The 17,811-nt window shown below is 44.9% G+C and overlaps 1 protein-coding gene across 2 annotated transcripts in view; it reads right to left on the bottom strand.

The window, feature by feature from the left end:
• PCCB (propionyl-CoA carboxylase subunit beta) overlaps window positions 1–17,811 on the bottom strand; it is a 418,796-nt gene that overhangs the window by 9,579 nt on the left and 391,406 nt on the right. For both annotated transcript variants that reach the window (XM_078665880.1, XM_078665881.1), the window contains exon 14: window positions 11,683–11,782. In XM_078665880.1, the coding sequence (XP_078522006.1) occupies window positions 11,683–11,782 (100 nt within the window). The remainder of the gene's footprint in view (window positions 1–11,682; window positions 11,783–17,811) is intronic.

Raw genomic sequence — 17,811 nt, 5'->3', positions numbered from 1 at the left:
AAAAGAGAAAAATAGGCCTAGGCCTCATCTCATTTTGTATCCTATCACCCTCTTTTTGTAAAAGAGACCAAACTTCTGCCAGGACCAATCAGAAAAGCCTCACCCCATAGAACTTTCCTGAGAGAGCTCAGAGCCTCAGATTTTCGTAGCCGTTGTGCCAACCGCCACTATCTCTGTCAAAAGACTGAGCTTTCCCCGGGAAGGAGGGTGGGTGCATGGGAATCTATGAAAGTTACCAATACTGGGGAACCAAAGTTACAGGTAAGTAACTTGTTTTCTTGCCCCAGTATTGGAACTTTCATAGATTCCCATGCTTTGTATCAGAGTAGCTAGCAGTAAACCACCAAGAACACATTTTGTAGATACATGGCATCACATAACCATATCAGCAATACATATAGCATAGCAAAACAATAAACAAAATGTGCTTACCAGGATGGAGGGATCGTAGGGAAAGCTCACCTCTCAATGAAAAAGATTCCGCAGAACTGCTTGACCAACAGCCGCGTCGTCTCGTCCTGCAGACTCCAGGCAGTAGTGCTTCGTGAAGGTATGAGTACTGCTCCACGTTGCTGCCCTGCATATGTCCTTAATGGCGACGCCAGAGAAAAGAGCCACCGACGATGCCACAGACCTTGTGGAATGAGCACGGACTTTTCTGTCCAATGGCTTGCCCGCCTCCTGATGGCAGAATTGAATCGCACTGGAGATCCAGCGGGAAATGCCACTCTTTGTCAAAGGAAACCCCTTCCGTGGGGCGCTGAAGGACACAAACAACTGGGATGATTTCCGAAAGGTACGTGTGCGCTCTAAGTAGAATTTCAAGCATCTCTGAACGTCCAAAGAATGTAATGTGCGTTCCGCAGGGGTAGAAGGGCGCGGAAAGAAAGACTTCAAAATTAAGGGTTCATTCAAGTGGAACTCAGACGGCACCTTAGGAATAAACTTCGGATTGGTGCGAAGAATAAGAACATCCTTTTTGAATTGCAGGAATGGATGCATTATGGATAGGGCTTGAAGCTCACTAACTCTTCTCGCTGATGTTAGAGCTAAGAGGAGGGCAAGTTTCCAAGACAGGAACTTCAAGTCCGTCTTGTGCACAGGCTCAAATGGAGGTTTCATGAGTTGAGCCAGGACAAGATTGAGCTGCCAAACTGGTGGAGGAGGACGAACTGGAGGATACATCCGGAACAAGCCCTTTAAGAATTGTTTAACAATTCTAGAGGACCATAAGGAAGGACCTGAAGAACTGCGCCGAAACCTTGATATGGCTGCAAGATGTACCTTCACAGACGAATGCGCCAAGCCAGATTTAGCCAATGATAGTATATATGGCAACAGTTGATGAGGTAGAGATTTGTAAGGATGGAGACCTTGTTGTTGACACCATAGGCAGAACCTCTTCCATTTTGCTTTGTAAGTCTTATTGGTGCTCGGTGCTCGAGCCTGTGACAAAACTGCTCTACATTCCTGGGAGAGTTTTAGATGACGGAATTCTCTGTGTTCAGGAGCCACGCTGTCAAGTGTAGCGATTTCGGATCCGGATGGTAAACCTGTCCCTGACTCCTGGACAACAGGGACGGAATGGGTTGTAAGCGAATTGGAGGAGCTTGGGAGAGCCTCAGAAGTTCTTTGTACCAGAATTGTCTGGGCCATGCTGGAGCAATGAGAATCATTTTGCAGGGCTCTGCCTTCATTTTCCTGAGAACTCGAGGAATGAGGGGAATTGGAGGAAAAGCGTAAAAGAATGCGCTGTACCAGGCCATCGAAAGAGCATTCCCCAGGGATCCCTGATGGTGAACTTTGCTTGCGTAAAACCGGCATTTGGCGTTCACCGGAGAAGCAAACAGGTCGATGGATGGTGTCCCCCAAACCGAGAACACCCTCTCCAGAATGGACTGATTCAACTCCCACTCGTGAGTCACTTCTGTCTGTCGACTCAGGGCGTCCGCCTTGACATTGAGCGAGCCTGCCAGGTGTTCGGCTCTCAGAGTGATGCTGTGCAGAATCGCATAATCCCAGATCCTCTGAGCTTCTGTAGACAGAGTTTGCGACCTCGTACCCCCTTGCTTGTTGACGTAGTGCATGGCCGTCATGTTGTCCGTCCGGACCAGCACTGTATGGTTGCGAACTCTGGGGAGGAAAGCCTGCAACGCCAACCGAATGGCCGTCAGCTCCAGAAAATTGATATGGCACTGGCGCTGTTCTGGACTCCAGTGTCCACTGACTTGAAGCTCTCGGAGCACCGCTCCCCAGCCTCCCAAAGAGGCATCCGTGGTCATGATCAGGGGGGAAGGTGAAATCCTGAACGTCAGACCTTGCGCGACATTCTCCTGAAGTAGCCACCATTCGCCCGCCTTTCTCATTGCAGATGTCACCAATACCTTGTCGTTGAATGACCCCTCTGCCAGGCGCCACTGTTTGTCTAGTTCTTCTTGCAGAGGACGCATTCGCAGCCTGCAATGTGGTATCAATGGTATGCAGGATGACATCGACCCGAGAAGGGACTTGTATTGACGGACTGAAAGGCATTTCCTGTGGAACAGTTGCCGAGCTGATACCATCAACTTCTGTTGTCGCTCCTCCGAAGGACGAGCTGTACATTGCGTGGTGTCCAAAATGGCCCCCAGGAATTTTGCGGACCTGGAGGGTAGCAGAACTGACTTGTGTTCGTTCAGCTGAAGACCCAGGTGACGGAACAATTGGATGCAAGTTGAAACGGCTTGAGAAGTTTCCTTGAAAGATGGAGCCTTGACGAGCCAGTCGTCCAAGTAAGGAAAAACTTCCAGGGATTGTTTTCGAAGAAAAGCCGCTACTGGTGCTAACACTTTGGTGAACACCCTTGGTACCGACCGAAGGCCAAACGGAAGCACCTTGAATTGGAAATGGCTCTTGCCCACTGTGAAGCGCAGATATTGTCTGTGAGCTGGGTGTATAGGAATATGGAAATACGCATCTTCTAAATCCAGAGACGCCAAATAGTCGCCTGGATTCAAGAGAGGAAGAATTTCCTGGAGAGTGACCATCCTGAAGGAGAGCTTGATGAGATAAGTGTTGAGCTCCCAGAGGTCTAAAATGGGGCGCCAAGTCTCTGCCGTCTTCCGCACGAGGAAGAACCTGGAATAAAAACCTCTGCCCCTCTGAGAGAGAGGTACCGGTTCTTTCGCTCATTTGAGGAACAATTGATGGGCTTCGAGATGGAGTAGTCCCAGATGTCCTGTGCGGATGGTGCCCGGAGCTCTTGTTGGAGGAAGATCTTGGAATTCCAACGTATGGCCACCCTCTACAATATTCAGGACCCACTGGTCCGATGTTATAGATTTCCAGCTGTTCAGACAAAAGGATATCCTGCCCCCCACTGATGTGACTGGGAGGGGAGGAACAGTAGGTAAAGCCAGGAGGCCGCTATTGGCGCTTGGCGTTGACACGCCCTTGACGGTTCTGACGGCCTCGCGGAGGTTGGCGAGAGTAAGAAGCCGATTGTCCCTGCCGCTGATTTGAGTACTGGGTCTTAGAAGACTGCGAAGGTTGGGAGGAATATCTCTGTTGGGCGTTTCCTCTATACGAAGAGAATCCTCTGCCACGAGCGCCTTTAAAGGGGACCTTACGGTAGTTGAGTGATCCCAAGGACTTCGCCGTGTCCGTATCCTTTTTTATATTCTGCAGGGCATCATCCACATGCTTACCAAAAAGCATTTCCCCATCGAATGGAAGATCCAGGATTTTATTTTGGACCTCCTGACGAAACTAGGTGGCCCTTAACCAGCCCTGGAGACGTAGCACTGCTGACCCTGCTAAGGCTCGAAACACCGTGGAAGCAATGTCCATAGCACAGTCGATCACTTCTGCGGACGACTTCTCTCCCTCCATCAGCACTCTCTTGGCCTCATCCCTTGTGGAGTCTGCTAGTTGGTCCACGAAGGGTTCCATGTCGCACCACATCTGGTGGTCATATCTGCCTAGAATGGCGAGAGCATTTGCCGCTCTAACAAGCAAGCTGGCCATGGATGAAAATCTCTTCCCCAACGTTATCCAGACGTCTACCGTCCTTGTCCGGAGGAGTAGTCAAAGGTGTGGACGGGTTCTTGGACTTGCTTTGGGCGGCCTGTGAGATCACCGAATCAGGCTTCGGCTGGCCAAGAAGACCAGCAGGACTGCCTTCTGGAGCCTTATACTTCTTTTCCAGCCTGGGGAGAACCGGAATAACCGTGGCCGGGTTTTGCATAATTTTCATACCTTCCTCCCACACATGCTCAATGATGGGAATGGACTTGACAGATCTCCTGTATTGTTCCTTGAAGTCATAAAGGAAACATTCAGATTCTTCCCTGGTAATCGGCAGTCCAAACCTCTTCGCTGCCCTTTCCATCAGGTTATGAAAATCTCCTATATCAAAAGGAGGGGAGATAGAAGTATCTCGACCAGTGGCGCCGGATCCTGTAGCCCACTGTCACCTTGATCCAAGTCTGGGTCTTGCAATGGATCAATCAAGGGATCCACCTGTACCGCCTCGTCATCCGAAGAGGTATCCTGCTGAACAGCTTGAGCCGGTTCGTGATCCGGTGTCCGGGCACGGACCTTAGGCATCACTGGTGGTGGTGAGAGGGATAGACCCATAACTGGCTGCACTTGCGTCTGCACCTGAGGTGGAGGTTGCGCAGACTGCACTGAAGGTTCCGAAGGAAACCTGTTCCGATAGTCCTGCAGCATCATTTGTAGATCAGATATGAGAGAGGAGGGCATGGCCACCATATCCTGTCCTAAAGCAGGAGGGCGTCGCTCTTCCGGAACATAATGAGGCAACTGTTGGCCACCTGTATGTTCATAATACTCCTCAGTGTCCGTCTCCTGCAACTTTACATTTAAGTCTGAGGGACTATAGGCATCACCATAATTGCCACTCTCATACTCATCCTCCTCAGACTCATCATCCAGAAGCATTGTTGGTGGATGTGAAGAAACTCGTCGCGGAGACGTCATCTCCGGCGTAATTTTCATCTTCTGTAGTGGAAAATGCATTTTTTGACCCGTCGACGGTCTTGTCGACGGCGCCGTCGTCGATGGTGCAGCAGTCGTAGACGGTTTCGCCGATGGAGTCGTCGACGGCACAGTTGTCTTCGTCGACACAATTCTTACCGTCGACGGAATAATCGTCGACGTCTTCGTAGACGAACTCGTCGTCATCATCATCATCAGCGTTGACGTCGTCGTCGACGAGGCCGTCGACACCACTTTGCTCGTCGTCGTCAACGTGGAAGATGTCAGCGTCGACGGACCCGGAACCTAGAATGACGACGAAGTAGTCGACGTGGAGACCGCTACCGCCGACGAGCCCGTCGACGGAGCCAAGGAAACAGCGGGAAGTTTCACAGAAGCAATCGTCGTCGACGTACCTGGTGTTTTCGTCGTCGACGGACGCTGTTTTTTCTCCGGCCCGGATCCTGGAGTGACAGAAGAGTATTTGTCACTGGACTTCTCTTTTTTGGACAGAGGAGAAGAGATAGCAACCTCCTTCTTGTCCTTTAAGGCTGTAACCACTCCAGCAGCCTGTCCCTGCCTCTCCTTTTCACTTCCGTGAGGAGATTGAAGGGGACCAGCCCTCTCAGACCTTTCAGAGATCTTATGAGGGGCCTTAAGAGGGGGCTCAGATGTAGAAGAACCAGGGGGAGACCTACCCCTCTTCCTGGACCTGTGGGAGGATGCAAAAGATGTGGAATCCTCCTCATCCGATGAGAGCACCTCCTTCCGAGTCTTCATCTTTTGAAGCTGCTGTTAACTGTCGCCATATACGTGAGGCCCCGTGCGCTAATGCATCTGCTCCAGCTCTCGCATCTTCTGTGTCAGTTCCACCCTTTTCTTCTTACGGTCCGCATTGTCTGCGGAAGAGATGGCGGTGATTTCTCCCCTAATAACTGCCTTAAGGGCCTCCCATCGGGTAGAAAGAGCTTTGTCAGGACTATCATTGTGTAATAAATAGTCATCGAATGCACTCTGTATCTGGGCAACTGTGTTCAGGTGATGCAATAGAATGTCACGGAAGCGCCAATGTCTGGTCGGTCCCCGAATCTGTGGAAGGGCTAGTGTAATCGCCACTAGGGCGTGATCGGACAGGGCCACCAACAATAGGTCAGCCGAGAGAGTGACATCACGGAGAGCCTTCGAACCCAGAAAGTAGTCTAGTCTGGCATATGTTTTGTGTGCGTTAGAATAAAGTGAGAATTCTCGTGACCGAGGGTGATGCTGTCTCCACAGGTCTGTAAGAGCCTGGTCGTGTAGTCTGGTGAGCCCTGTAGGTGAGAGGGCGGCAACGTGGCTTGTGCGCTATGCCAATCTGTCTAAGTCATTGTCGAACACTAAGTTAAGATCTCTCACCTATCAGTATGTGACGCTCCTGGGTTGCCGTCGCTTCAGTGAGGGCCCATGTAAGAATAGTTCCTGACCCTCATTAGGTGCGTAGATAGACCCCACAATCAGAGTGTGTCCCCCTATGGTAAATTGGTAAGTGAGAAGTCTGCCCTTTATCTCAACCCTTTTCTACACCACCTTCCCCTGAAAAGTCCTTGAGACCAAAATAGCCACCCCTGCGGTCTTAGAGGGTTTGGAGGAAAAGAGTTGTGTCAGGTAGGCACGGGACCCAAGCCGGTGGCAATCCTTAGGGAGCAAGTGTGTCTCCGGATGGAGGCAAATATCCGCCCCTGTACTCTCCAGATAGGAAAGAAGTGCCCTGCGTTTAATGGGGTTATTGAGCCCTCTCACATTTAGAGTGAGAATCTTAACTGAGGATGGTGGCATCTAGATCCTAGAGATGGGGGTGTCGCCAATCATGAGCACCGGAGGAGCAGAAACCCGGGCAACGCCTACAAGGGACGACCCTCAACGCCAGCGCAACAAATTCCTGTCTGCAGGTAAGTGAACTCAACACACATTAATGCTGGCATTACACCTCACCAGGAAACAACCTAAACTTCATCCAGACCAAAAACAGTAAACTCTGTATACAAAGTCTCACAATTGGCGCAAGTAATATGTCTCTGTAAGAAATACTGCAAGTCATAGTAATGCACACTAGCTTCACCAAACTGCTTTGAATACATGTAAAAAGGTAATCTTCCTAATCAAAAGACATATCACTTGTAATGACCTCTTGAGCCTGCAGCCAATTGTTCACAGGAAAAGAGGAAAAAGAAAAAAACATACCTCAGGTATCCTTATACCACTTAAACTGTTAAAGACAGTATTATAAAAATAACATCAGCACCCTGCAGAAACACCAACTAGGCGTAGTCAAAAAAGGGAGATATCGAAGATGGCGGCGTGAGCAGACGTGTTGCTCTGTCACTCCCCCCGGCGGCCAGTTAATAGCACTGATTTCGGGTCTGTCGACCCCAGCTTTGAAGAGGTCCTGGCTAGTGGAGTGTTTGTTCGGCCCAGGTGAACATACAGTGGTGCCAGCGAGTTCGGTGCGGAGAGCGAGCTGGAAGCTGGGAGCTTGCCCCTCCCCCCCTGAAGCAGAGCGCGACGATCAGTCGTCTCCTGTCGGGCACAGGAGCCACCTGGGTGGTGAGCTGGTAGCCCGGGGACTGCAGCCTGGTGTGGAGGGTTCCTGCGGAGGTCCGGTGGTTCCCCTGAGACGCAGGTGGTCGGCTGCCACCCGGACTTAGGGGATCGGAGTATAGCCAGCCACAGCGAGGGAAGGCCGGTCCGCCATCTTGTGGAGCACAGACACGGCCTGCGGCGCTGTGCGCACGTTCGAGAGCCCGGCAGCGGTGCCTTGGCCCTCCCGTGTCCGTGCAGCGGGTGATTCGAGGCGGGCCCGCCGAGGTGCCTGGCGGGGGAGGAAACAGAGTTGGAGACCGAGGTACTGTGGCGCCAGGCGAACACCCGCCGCCCCCGCGGAAAGACTCCATCCAGAAAGGAAAATAAAAAAATCTTACCCTTACCGCTACAGAAGAGGCAGCTAATAAGGGAATCATCTGCAGCCAAGAGTTTGAATCAGGCCCACAACCGGCTACTCCTCATCTATGGTGTCCCAAGACACAAAGATACCCTAGACCCCGTCCCCCCACTGTGTCCCATTTTATCTACCATTGGGTCAGCAACACAATCCCTATCAATACATTTCTCAAGCCATTGGCATGTGCCTTACAGGCCTACGTCAAGGATACGACCATATGATGTTGAAGTTGGAAGGGATTCCATTTGACCCTCATAATGTGATACACGTCACCATGGATATCAAGGCCCTTTATACGAACATGCCAAAACAATAGGCGATGGAAGCATTAAGGACTATACTTGACAGACTATGTGTAAATGAACATCATGATTTTATCCTGCAATGCCTTGCCATTGTTCTTAGGGGAAAATGTATTTGAATTCGATGGGACACTACGAACAAACCAAAGTGGGAGTTGCCTGTATCCCCAGTGTGCCGAACCTCTATATGGGCATTTTAGAGGAGAACTATATATAATGAAGTAGCCCCATTTTATGAGAGCATACAACGATGGATCCAGATATATTGACGATCTATTCTTTCCCTGGAAAGGGGAGGAGGAAATAATTTAGGAATTTCTATCATGAATCAATCTCTGTGACCCCACATGAGATTCACTCCCAAGAAAGGCAAAGAGAAGGTAGAGTTTCTGGATATTTGGATATCACATCAGAATCAGCGAATTCCAGATTCCCTTTTCTTGAAGCATATTGTGGTACGATGAATCTTTGTTAAATTATAAAAATAAACGATATATGCAAAAATTAAGAACATCTTCACAATACAAGATTTTTGAGAATGTTTTATGACTAGTTGGAGTTATACCAAAGCAATTTGTGTGGAGTTGGCATTTTAGTTTTCTTGATATTGTTCTTTCCCCTGGTATTGCCTTTTCCGTATTCCGTGGTATCGGGGCCCTCTTCTGTTAAGTCCTAGTAGTGACTCAATACGGGTACACTGTGCCAGTACAGCGTATTGTGCCCAAGGTCAGTTGCTTCATTACCAAATTGTATACTTGCACCCGGACTTTTACTCAATGAAGACTTGGGTTCATCACGATCCATTGGTAAAGACCAGTTAGACGCATTATAACTGTCTGCCCAAGGTACTACAGTTTATCAACATTTAAAGAGTGGGGTTTAAGAGATCACCACCTGAGCCATTGTCATAATATCTGCCCTCAATATGCTCTGACAAATGTTGGATTGAAAGACAATGTTTAGGTAATTTGCTTCTGAGGTACCTTTTTTGAAGAGTCTTCTCATATGGTGCCGTTTCTACATGGTAACTAATAAAAATATCGAAGTAGTGGTAGAAGCTAGTCCTGAGCAGAGTCTTGGTGTCCTGGCGGTACTGGGTTTGCTAGTAAAAGAGAAAATTATCTTGGAGAAATCACCAGTCAAATTAATCACACTCCTCTGTATCATCTAGCAGAAGCTGCTCACTCTCAGTCTTTAAAGGACCCAAAAGACAATTGAATAAAATCAGTTTAATGAAGCATGGATAAAAAAAATTCAAAAAACACAGAACAGATCAAAATTCCTAGTTAAAACATTCTCATACAAAACATTGTAAACTAATTATAAAACATCACAAATAAGAGACAATATTCTGGAGAAACATTTGTCATTAAAAAACTGTTAATTTGAAGAAATCAGTAAGATAAAGTGCAAAATGTCACAAATTATTAATTGTTCCTCAAATTTAACAAAATCAAGGGGGCGTTGACGCGTTTCGGTAGGAAAACAATATAAGACCATCTTCTTTAGGACAATAGAATACATATCTCTCTAATTGATTATGCAGTGTTCACCAAAGTTCTATGGTTGTTGCTATAGGGGTAAATGACCCCTTCGACCTGGTCTGGTCATAAACATATAAAACTCCTATTCAATTGGTTGCTCCCAAAGATTTTTTGACAACGCCCCCTTGATTTTGTTAAATTTGAGGAACAATTAATGTGATATTTTGCACTTTCTCTTACCGATTTCTTTAAATTAACAGTTTTTTAATGACAAATGTTTATGTCTGCAATGTTGTCTCTCTTATTTGTGAGGTTTTATAATTAGTTTACAATATGTTTTCTATGAGAATGTTTTTAACTATATGAATTGTATCTATTGTTCTATTTTTTTTAATCTATGCTTCATTAAACAGATTTTATTCAATTGTTTTTTGGGTACTTTTAAGATTGAGAGTGAGAGGCTTCTGATAGATGATACAGTGGAGTGTGATTGATTTGACTGGTGATTTCTTGAAGAGAATTTTCTCTTTTACTATATTATTGCTTCAAGGAACCCTGCATTTCGGAGTAGTGAGGCCACTCTCCTTTTTATAGACAACAGGTACTGGGTTTTCCCAAAGTTGCTTCCTGCAGAAGTGGTGCAAGGCTGCCTGACGCGACCCCGCCCGAGCCCCAGAGGGAGAGGAGCACTGCTGTGGTGGGCTTAGCTAGGCTCCGCTCCGCCAGACCAGGTGTGAGACTGAGTGTTGGAGCGTTCCTGCCCCCGTCCCCTAAGACTCTTCAACCCAGCTCCCGAGACGGGCTTTTGCTTTGCAGTCGTTTTCGACCAGGCACCAAGCTCCTCGCCAAGCTTGCCTCTTTTTTCAATCTCCTTCCTCTCAGTGGAACGTGACATAACGTCCATGACTGGTTTATGCAGTCTCTTCAAAACATTAGTGGGAACAAATGCAGAAGGTATGATTCTAAGTACTGTATCTAAAAGAGTAATCAATTTGGATGGGACCTCAGCAATATGCCACCAGATTGCTCCTCTTTTACATGGAGTAAGAAGAATGTTAGTTAGGGATGTGTTGGGGTGGATACTATTGCAGATCTTTTGTTACTGAGTGCCAGAGAAGACAGTCTAACTAGGAATATTACTTAGTTGTGCTCTAATGTTGAGTTTTTATGTTTCTCTCACTAAGATTGAGTTGTTGGCATAGTCCAGAATGATGAACTACTGACGGTCTATGGTATTATCCTGAAGTTGGACAGAGATTACTGCACTCTTTAATAATGGTGGAAAGTATGCACCCCTCAAATGGACAATTACACTACTGATCATGTTCGCCACCGTTAGATTTTAATGAAAGATGCACACTGATTACTGACAATATCTGATATCTAAAACAATAAAAATAAGTTTTCAGAAAAAAGTGTAGAATGACAGTGAGATTGTAACTGACACCTAGTGTGCAAAATGCCTGAAAGTGAACCTATTAATTACATTCAGGTAGCAGGTCTACATGATGCCTTACGTTCTGGCTATTAAGTCAAATCCAGTTTTGGGGCATGTAATCTTAGAATGGTTTCTGATAGTTTGCTACCTGTTGACATCTTTGGATTTCTTTTCCAGTTGAACGCACATCAGTTTGTCATCTGCATACATGAGGTAGTCTTTTGCATGAGTACCCAGGTACGTGCACCAGTGGGACTGAGTATGTGATCAGCCAAAGAGTGGCTGTTGCTGAAATCATGGAATTGTTGCAGTAAGCATGCAGTATCACCAAGCAAGGTTTGACAAGATCGCTCTTTTAAATCCATAAAAATACCCCATCAAACAATTTAATTACAAATGTTGTTCAGTTGAATTCTGATTCACATACCACTATACCCACAGGCCTCAATAGAGGACACAGTTGGCAAAGGTAGAAAAGCTTTCAAATGGACTGGAAGACTTTACCTCTTACAGCAGCAGGAAAGGGGTTAGCAAACTTCTCCACATATTCTGCCTCTGCTTGAGCCTGGTTCTGCTTCCCTCTGAAAATTATTTGAACTGCTCCCTAAAATTCAAGACACAAATGGTGAATTAGCAATGGAAGATGGTCCAACATTATACAGCTGAAGAGGTTATCTGTCCAATAAACAAGTAACTCTTTATCCACAACCACATTTTGAGAATCCATTTGTGAAAATCATGTATGCTAACTTCATTATTAGATGATCAACCATTGAACATGCACCCACTGCAAATTTTCGTAAAGTGGTTTTCCCATTGAGGGGTAACTTGTCTATATATATTTTCCAGTGCAGAACTGATTTCAGAGCAAATGCATACTGGTTTATTTGTAGCAAACTAGAAGTTGCTACAAGAAGGTGTCTCCAATTTTGCAAGATAATTTTTGGGGAATGTTGAAAACAAAATCAGGATGCTATCTGTTTTAGGTAAACAGCACATACAAACAATTCTATACAATTTAGGAGGCACCTTTCAACTAAAAATAATGAGCATGTATCATAAGTAACGTTTTTTTCGTATCTTTTTCCTCCTTCTCTCAACTCCTCATATAATAAACAGAATGATCTGAGGATATCTTCTGAAATTCATTCATTCTTTATTTATTGATTGTAAAAAAAAAAATCAAACGTCTCAAGAATCCAGATGACCACAGTCCAAGAGACAACGTTTTCTCACATCTCAGATAAAACATGCCTAGCGGAAGACCACCTTTTGTACTTCACCAACACATTAACACATCATTTGTTTTCAGTCACTACCTATTTACAAACAGGAAATGTGATTCTGATAAACACTGTGCTAGCATGTATAAACGCCTGTCTGGACTGTGAGAGAGCTGTATCATTGGCCAGCCCAAATTTCAAGATAAAAAGTTAACCGAGAAAACAAGTAAATATCAGGAGATTATACATGCTGTGCCAGTATACACAAACCTCAATGGTGTACGCTAAAATAAACAGCTGTAGTACAGCCATTTTTCTAAAGGTAAAATTAAGCCAGATAATAAAACAATCCTAGAGGTAAAATATGTAAACTTCTCATCAATGTATTATCCTTACATCCGATGTACTCATATATTCTTAGTACTTCTCTTTTAAAACAAACTATGGGCCAGATGTATCAAGGCTTTTTGCATTCACAAACGGGCCGAATCACAGAATCAGCCCGTTTGCAAACGCAAAAAGGCCTTTTGCAATGTATGTAACTTTTTGCATTCGCAATATAGGTAATCGAATATTTTTGCAATTCCCTAAATTGCAAATGCATTTAGGGAATCGCAATTTGTGATTCCCTAAATGCAATGTATGTACCATTTGCTAAATGCCAATTTGCATTTAGGAATCGCAAATTACCATTAATTGCAAGTTGATGGTATTTTGCAAGTTGATGGTATTTTGCAAATCCCTCGAAAAATGCACAAAAGTGCATTTTTCAAAGTGCCATGTGGCGCTCACACGTACCCTTAGGGCATGTGTATGCGGCATATGTGCTCACTTACCTTTTTTGGGGCTACATCAGGGGGTCTTAGGCCCCCTAGCATCCTTGGATTTGCATTTGCAAATTGTGATTACCAATTTGGTAGTCAAAAATTGAGAATGCATTCCCATTCATTCCTATAGGCCCATAGGAATGAATGGGAATGCATTCCCTAATAGCGAATCACAATTTACTATTAGGGAATGTTAAGGAATCGCAAAATATTTTGCGATTCCTACATGCATTGCATTTTGCGATTACAAAATGGCGAATCAGTAAAATTCGCTATTTTAGCATCGCAAAAGCATTGCTCGATACATCTGGCCCTCACATGTCAAAGGGTAATAGACTTCAAAATGGATGTTCTCTACTGTGCTGATGTTGAAATGAAGAGCACATATTCAGAGTTATCAACAATGCCAAATGTTCTGAGAAATAGGAGGCCCTCATGATTTTTAGGTGCATAAATGCGAAGAATAAAATATTTAAGCTCACTTGTGAGTGATCCCTTTGCTCAAAGTTTTTATTTAGCTTTCAACCTTAGGTCTCTGTCTGGATAGCTGTGCTACTCCTTACTTGCGTTTGCGATGTTTCAACAACTTGACTTGGAGCAGTCTACTTGGAAAGCTTCATGTAATAACCAGCTAGGTGTAATGGGTTGTATGGAGCTACATCGTATGCTTTTACCATGCACGCCTTTACCATACATTTCTTTACAATGCATGCATTTACCACGCATCTGCCATTACCACACATGACTTTACCACGCAGGTAGGTATAAATAAGGTAAGTCAAATATACATTAAAAAAATAAAACATGCATCTATATTTTTTAATTGTTGTTTTGGGAGGGCACAAACTTTGCATTTATTTAAAAAAATGAATTTTAATTACTGTACTAATCAACCGTACCACTCTATGCCCCTACCCACCGCAAAACCCTAAATACTCTTACTCACCCCTAAACCCTTAAAATACCCTGTCCACCCAATACCCTTACCCACCCCATTACTCTAAATACCCTTTTCACCAAATTCCTTACTCATCCCTAAACCCTAAAAATACCCTTACAACCCAATACCCTTATCTACCCCTAAACCCTAAAAAACACCCTTACAACCCAATACTCATGCCCACCACTAAACCCTAAAAATACACTTACCGCCCACCCTAAAAATACCATGTACACCTAATACCCACCTCCAAACCCTAAAAATACCCTTATAAACCAATACCCTTACATTGCAATAAAACCTAAATATACCCTTACTACCCAATACCCTTACCCACACCATAAACCCTAAAAACACTTACAACCCAATACCAATACCCACCCCTAAACCCAATACCCGTATCCACCCCTAAACCCTAAAAATACCCTTCGCAATCAATACCCGTATCCACCCCTAAACCAAAGAAATACCCGTACCAATCAATACCCTTATCCACCCCTGTACTCCTACCCACCCAATATAAATCACTAAGTGTGTATACATACACACATATTTACATGAACTAGATTTACCAAGTGGGGTAAACTGATGTGGTGTAAAAAAACACCAACAAAAAGCATGCACAGTAAATGCAAGTGTGGTAAAAGCTGAGTGGTAAAGGCTGAGTGGTAAAGGCACTGTGTGGTTAATAGCGCATCGTAAAGGATGTTTCCCACTTCAATGGTCGTTTTGAATTCTGCAACGTGTTTTAGTCATTTGGGTTAAATTCCACACAAATTACATTTTGTTATGGATTAAGGTGATGAGATTGAAGATGTGCTGATTTGTGCTAATTGTACACATTTTCCTCGGCTTATTGTTGTAGCCTTGTAGACTGAATACAGATAACCGAAAATATGTAAGGGAAGAGCAAGTTCTCGAGAGTAGCATTTTCTGATGTTACCAGCGTTCTTTCTTTTTGTGAACACTAATGTTAATCCTTTGCCTCAGGAGAAGTCCCTGAAAATAGGGGCCAGCAAGATGGCCTTTCCAAGAGAATAAAAGAACAATGGCAAAAGGATGGATTAGGCATTTAATACACTTAAAGGAATGTTCATTCACGCTTTAATTTTATGCCATTCTTACACCTTTGAACAGTTTGTTGTACAGACTGATGTCGCGTAAGGGAGTGAGTGTCTGTGGAAACCTTCGAAATTCGGACTGCTCATAAGAAGTTACAATGTTTATGAAATATTCAATACAGAAATAGTTGTTTAGGCAGATGGGATTTTTTTGTTGTTGCAAAGTACCATTTAATCTCAACCTAAATTCCGAAGGAGTGAGTATAACAACTTGGTTCAGCACAGAAACAGACAGAGCAAAGTAATTGTGAAACAGGAGACATATTATATGCCTAAGGAGTGTGTGTATATACAAATGTTATTTACAAGACAGGACAAGAGGACAACTACAGGCGCAAGTGCAGGTGTAAGAGGATCTAGAAGGGGATTAGAAAGGTGGCTCGGAAATAAGAAAAGTTGCAATGAGCTGTAGAATTGCGAGTATCAATGTGTGTGGGTTAAATGAGGCCAACAAGAGAAACAAAGTGGCAGCATTGTTGGGTGTGCTGCACTTGGACTTAGTATGTTTACAAGAGACTCATGTGGAGGCGGCACAAGGATACCTTTTAGGGCAATTAGGGTTCGCTGTTTTAGCTAACTCGAAACAAGGCTCAAGGAATAGAGGGGTGGCGATCCTAGGGAAAACTAGGGATATGGTAGTAAACAAAAAACAGGAAGATGAGTGGGGGCGTTGGGTTATGTTGGATTTGACATTTAGGGGGGAGAAATTCACCTTGGTAACAGTGTATGGGTCAACACAAGATGATCCTGAGATATTTCAGTATTTAGATACGGAGTTGGCGAACTGGCCTGAGCCGATAGTGTTGTGGAGATCTGAACATACATGACTTTAGAAATCCTCTGTTGCAGTCAGGGACCCCCTTTTCAGGGAGAAAAAAAAGAACCTATAGGGTATTATGCGATCTGGTTAGTAATAACTCCTTGTTTGATCCTTGGTTAGAGCTATATCCAGCCATAGACGGTAGCACATTCTATTCTGCCCCACACAAAGTGATGGTTAGGTTGGATTATTTTTTAATTTCTGGGTCCCTCATAAATAAGATTGCGATAGAAAAACATCCCCGCTTAATCTCAGATCATAGCCCGTTGGTTTTAACTATCAAAATAGGTCAAGATAGGAGGGAAATTAGGGAGTGGACATTTGAAAGGGCTTTACTACAGGAGGAGGGGTATAAAGAGCGTATGGGATCCTGGATTAGAAACTACTGGGATATTAATAGGGGTACAGCTAGCTTGGGGATTGTTTGGGACGCCTTTAAGGCTGGGATAAGAGGGGAGACGCTGAGTTACGTGCTAGCTACAAGGGCAAAGGAAAAAAATATGATGACGGATTTGAATAGGAAACTGCTAGAGGCGGAGAGGGGACTGGGAGAAGCGATTCAACAACGGCAGCCTCTTGAGCCATGTTTATTGAGAATTGTGTCACTCAAGGCAGAAGCTACAGAGTATTGGTCAAGGAAGGTGGTGGGGAAATATCTGGCTAAAAAAGAGGGGATATATGAATTCAGTGAAAAAGTTGGGCATTTGTTGGCGGCACGTACTAGGCAGCGAGCGGCTGCAGCTGACATTTTGGAGAAGACAGATCAGCATGGAAATCGAATAGTAGGGGCTGACGGGATTCGGAAAATGTTTAGGCAGTTCTACGCATCCCTATATAAAGAAGACACGGAGGGGGATTCTCAGGAAGTAGAGAGTTATTTGAGGGGTGTGGGTGCAGTTGGTATCTCACCAGAAAGTAAGGAAGAGCTGGAGGAGCCATTTAAGAAAGAGGAGTTTATAGAGGCACTAAAACTTCTCCCTTCTGGTAAAGCCGCGGGTCCTGACCAGCTACCTGTGGAGTTTTATAAAGTATTTCATGACGTGTTGGGTATGGATATGTTTGAGGTCATGAGTAAGGCACAACTGGGGGAAGCAGTTCCCGATTCATGGGGGGGGGGGGGGGCGGACGTAGTGGTGATCCTCAAAAAAGGGAAAACCGCAAATCAACCAGGATCATACAGACCAATTACGCTAATGAACGCGGACGTGAAAATTTACTCTAAAATCTTAGCTAGAAGGTTGGCAGGAGTTATTGAAAAGCTAGTTGTTAACTCCCAACATGGGTTTATACCAGGCAAGGGGACTACTCAACATACGAGACAGGTAATAACATTTTTCGATGCAGCTGGTATCCCAGGAGACTCTATGGCAGCAATTTTTTTAGACGCTGAAAAAGCTTTTGATAGAGTCTCCTGGGATTACCTATGGGGGGTACTGAGGTGGAATGGCATTGGTAAGAAATACATTAAAGCAATGCAGACGCTCTATAAAAATCATACAGCTAGAATTAGGGTGTGTAGGGGGCACCCAGCAGGAATCAGTATTGAAAGAGGAACAAGGCAGGGTTGTCCATCGTCACCCCTTTTATTTGCTCTATACTTGGATCCCTTTCTGCGTCGCCTGGAATTGAATTATGGGATTCCTAGGATGAGCCTGAATGGATGTGAAGCCAAAACATTGGCATACGCGGACGACGTGGCTAT

Source organism: Lissotriton helveticus, chromosome 11, assembly GCF_964261635.1.
Source record: "Lissotriton helveticus chromosome 11, aLisHel1.1, whole genome shotgun sequence".
NCBI classification, from domain to species: domain Eukaryota; kingdom Metazoa; phylum Chordata; class Amphibia; order Caudata; family Salamandridae; genus Lissotriton; species Lissotriton helveticus.
This window is presented reverse-complemented; position numbering and strand designations above follow the sequence as displayed.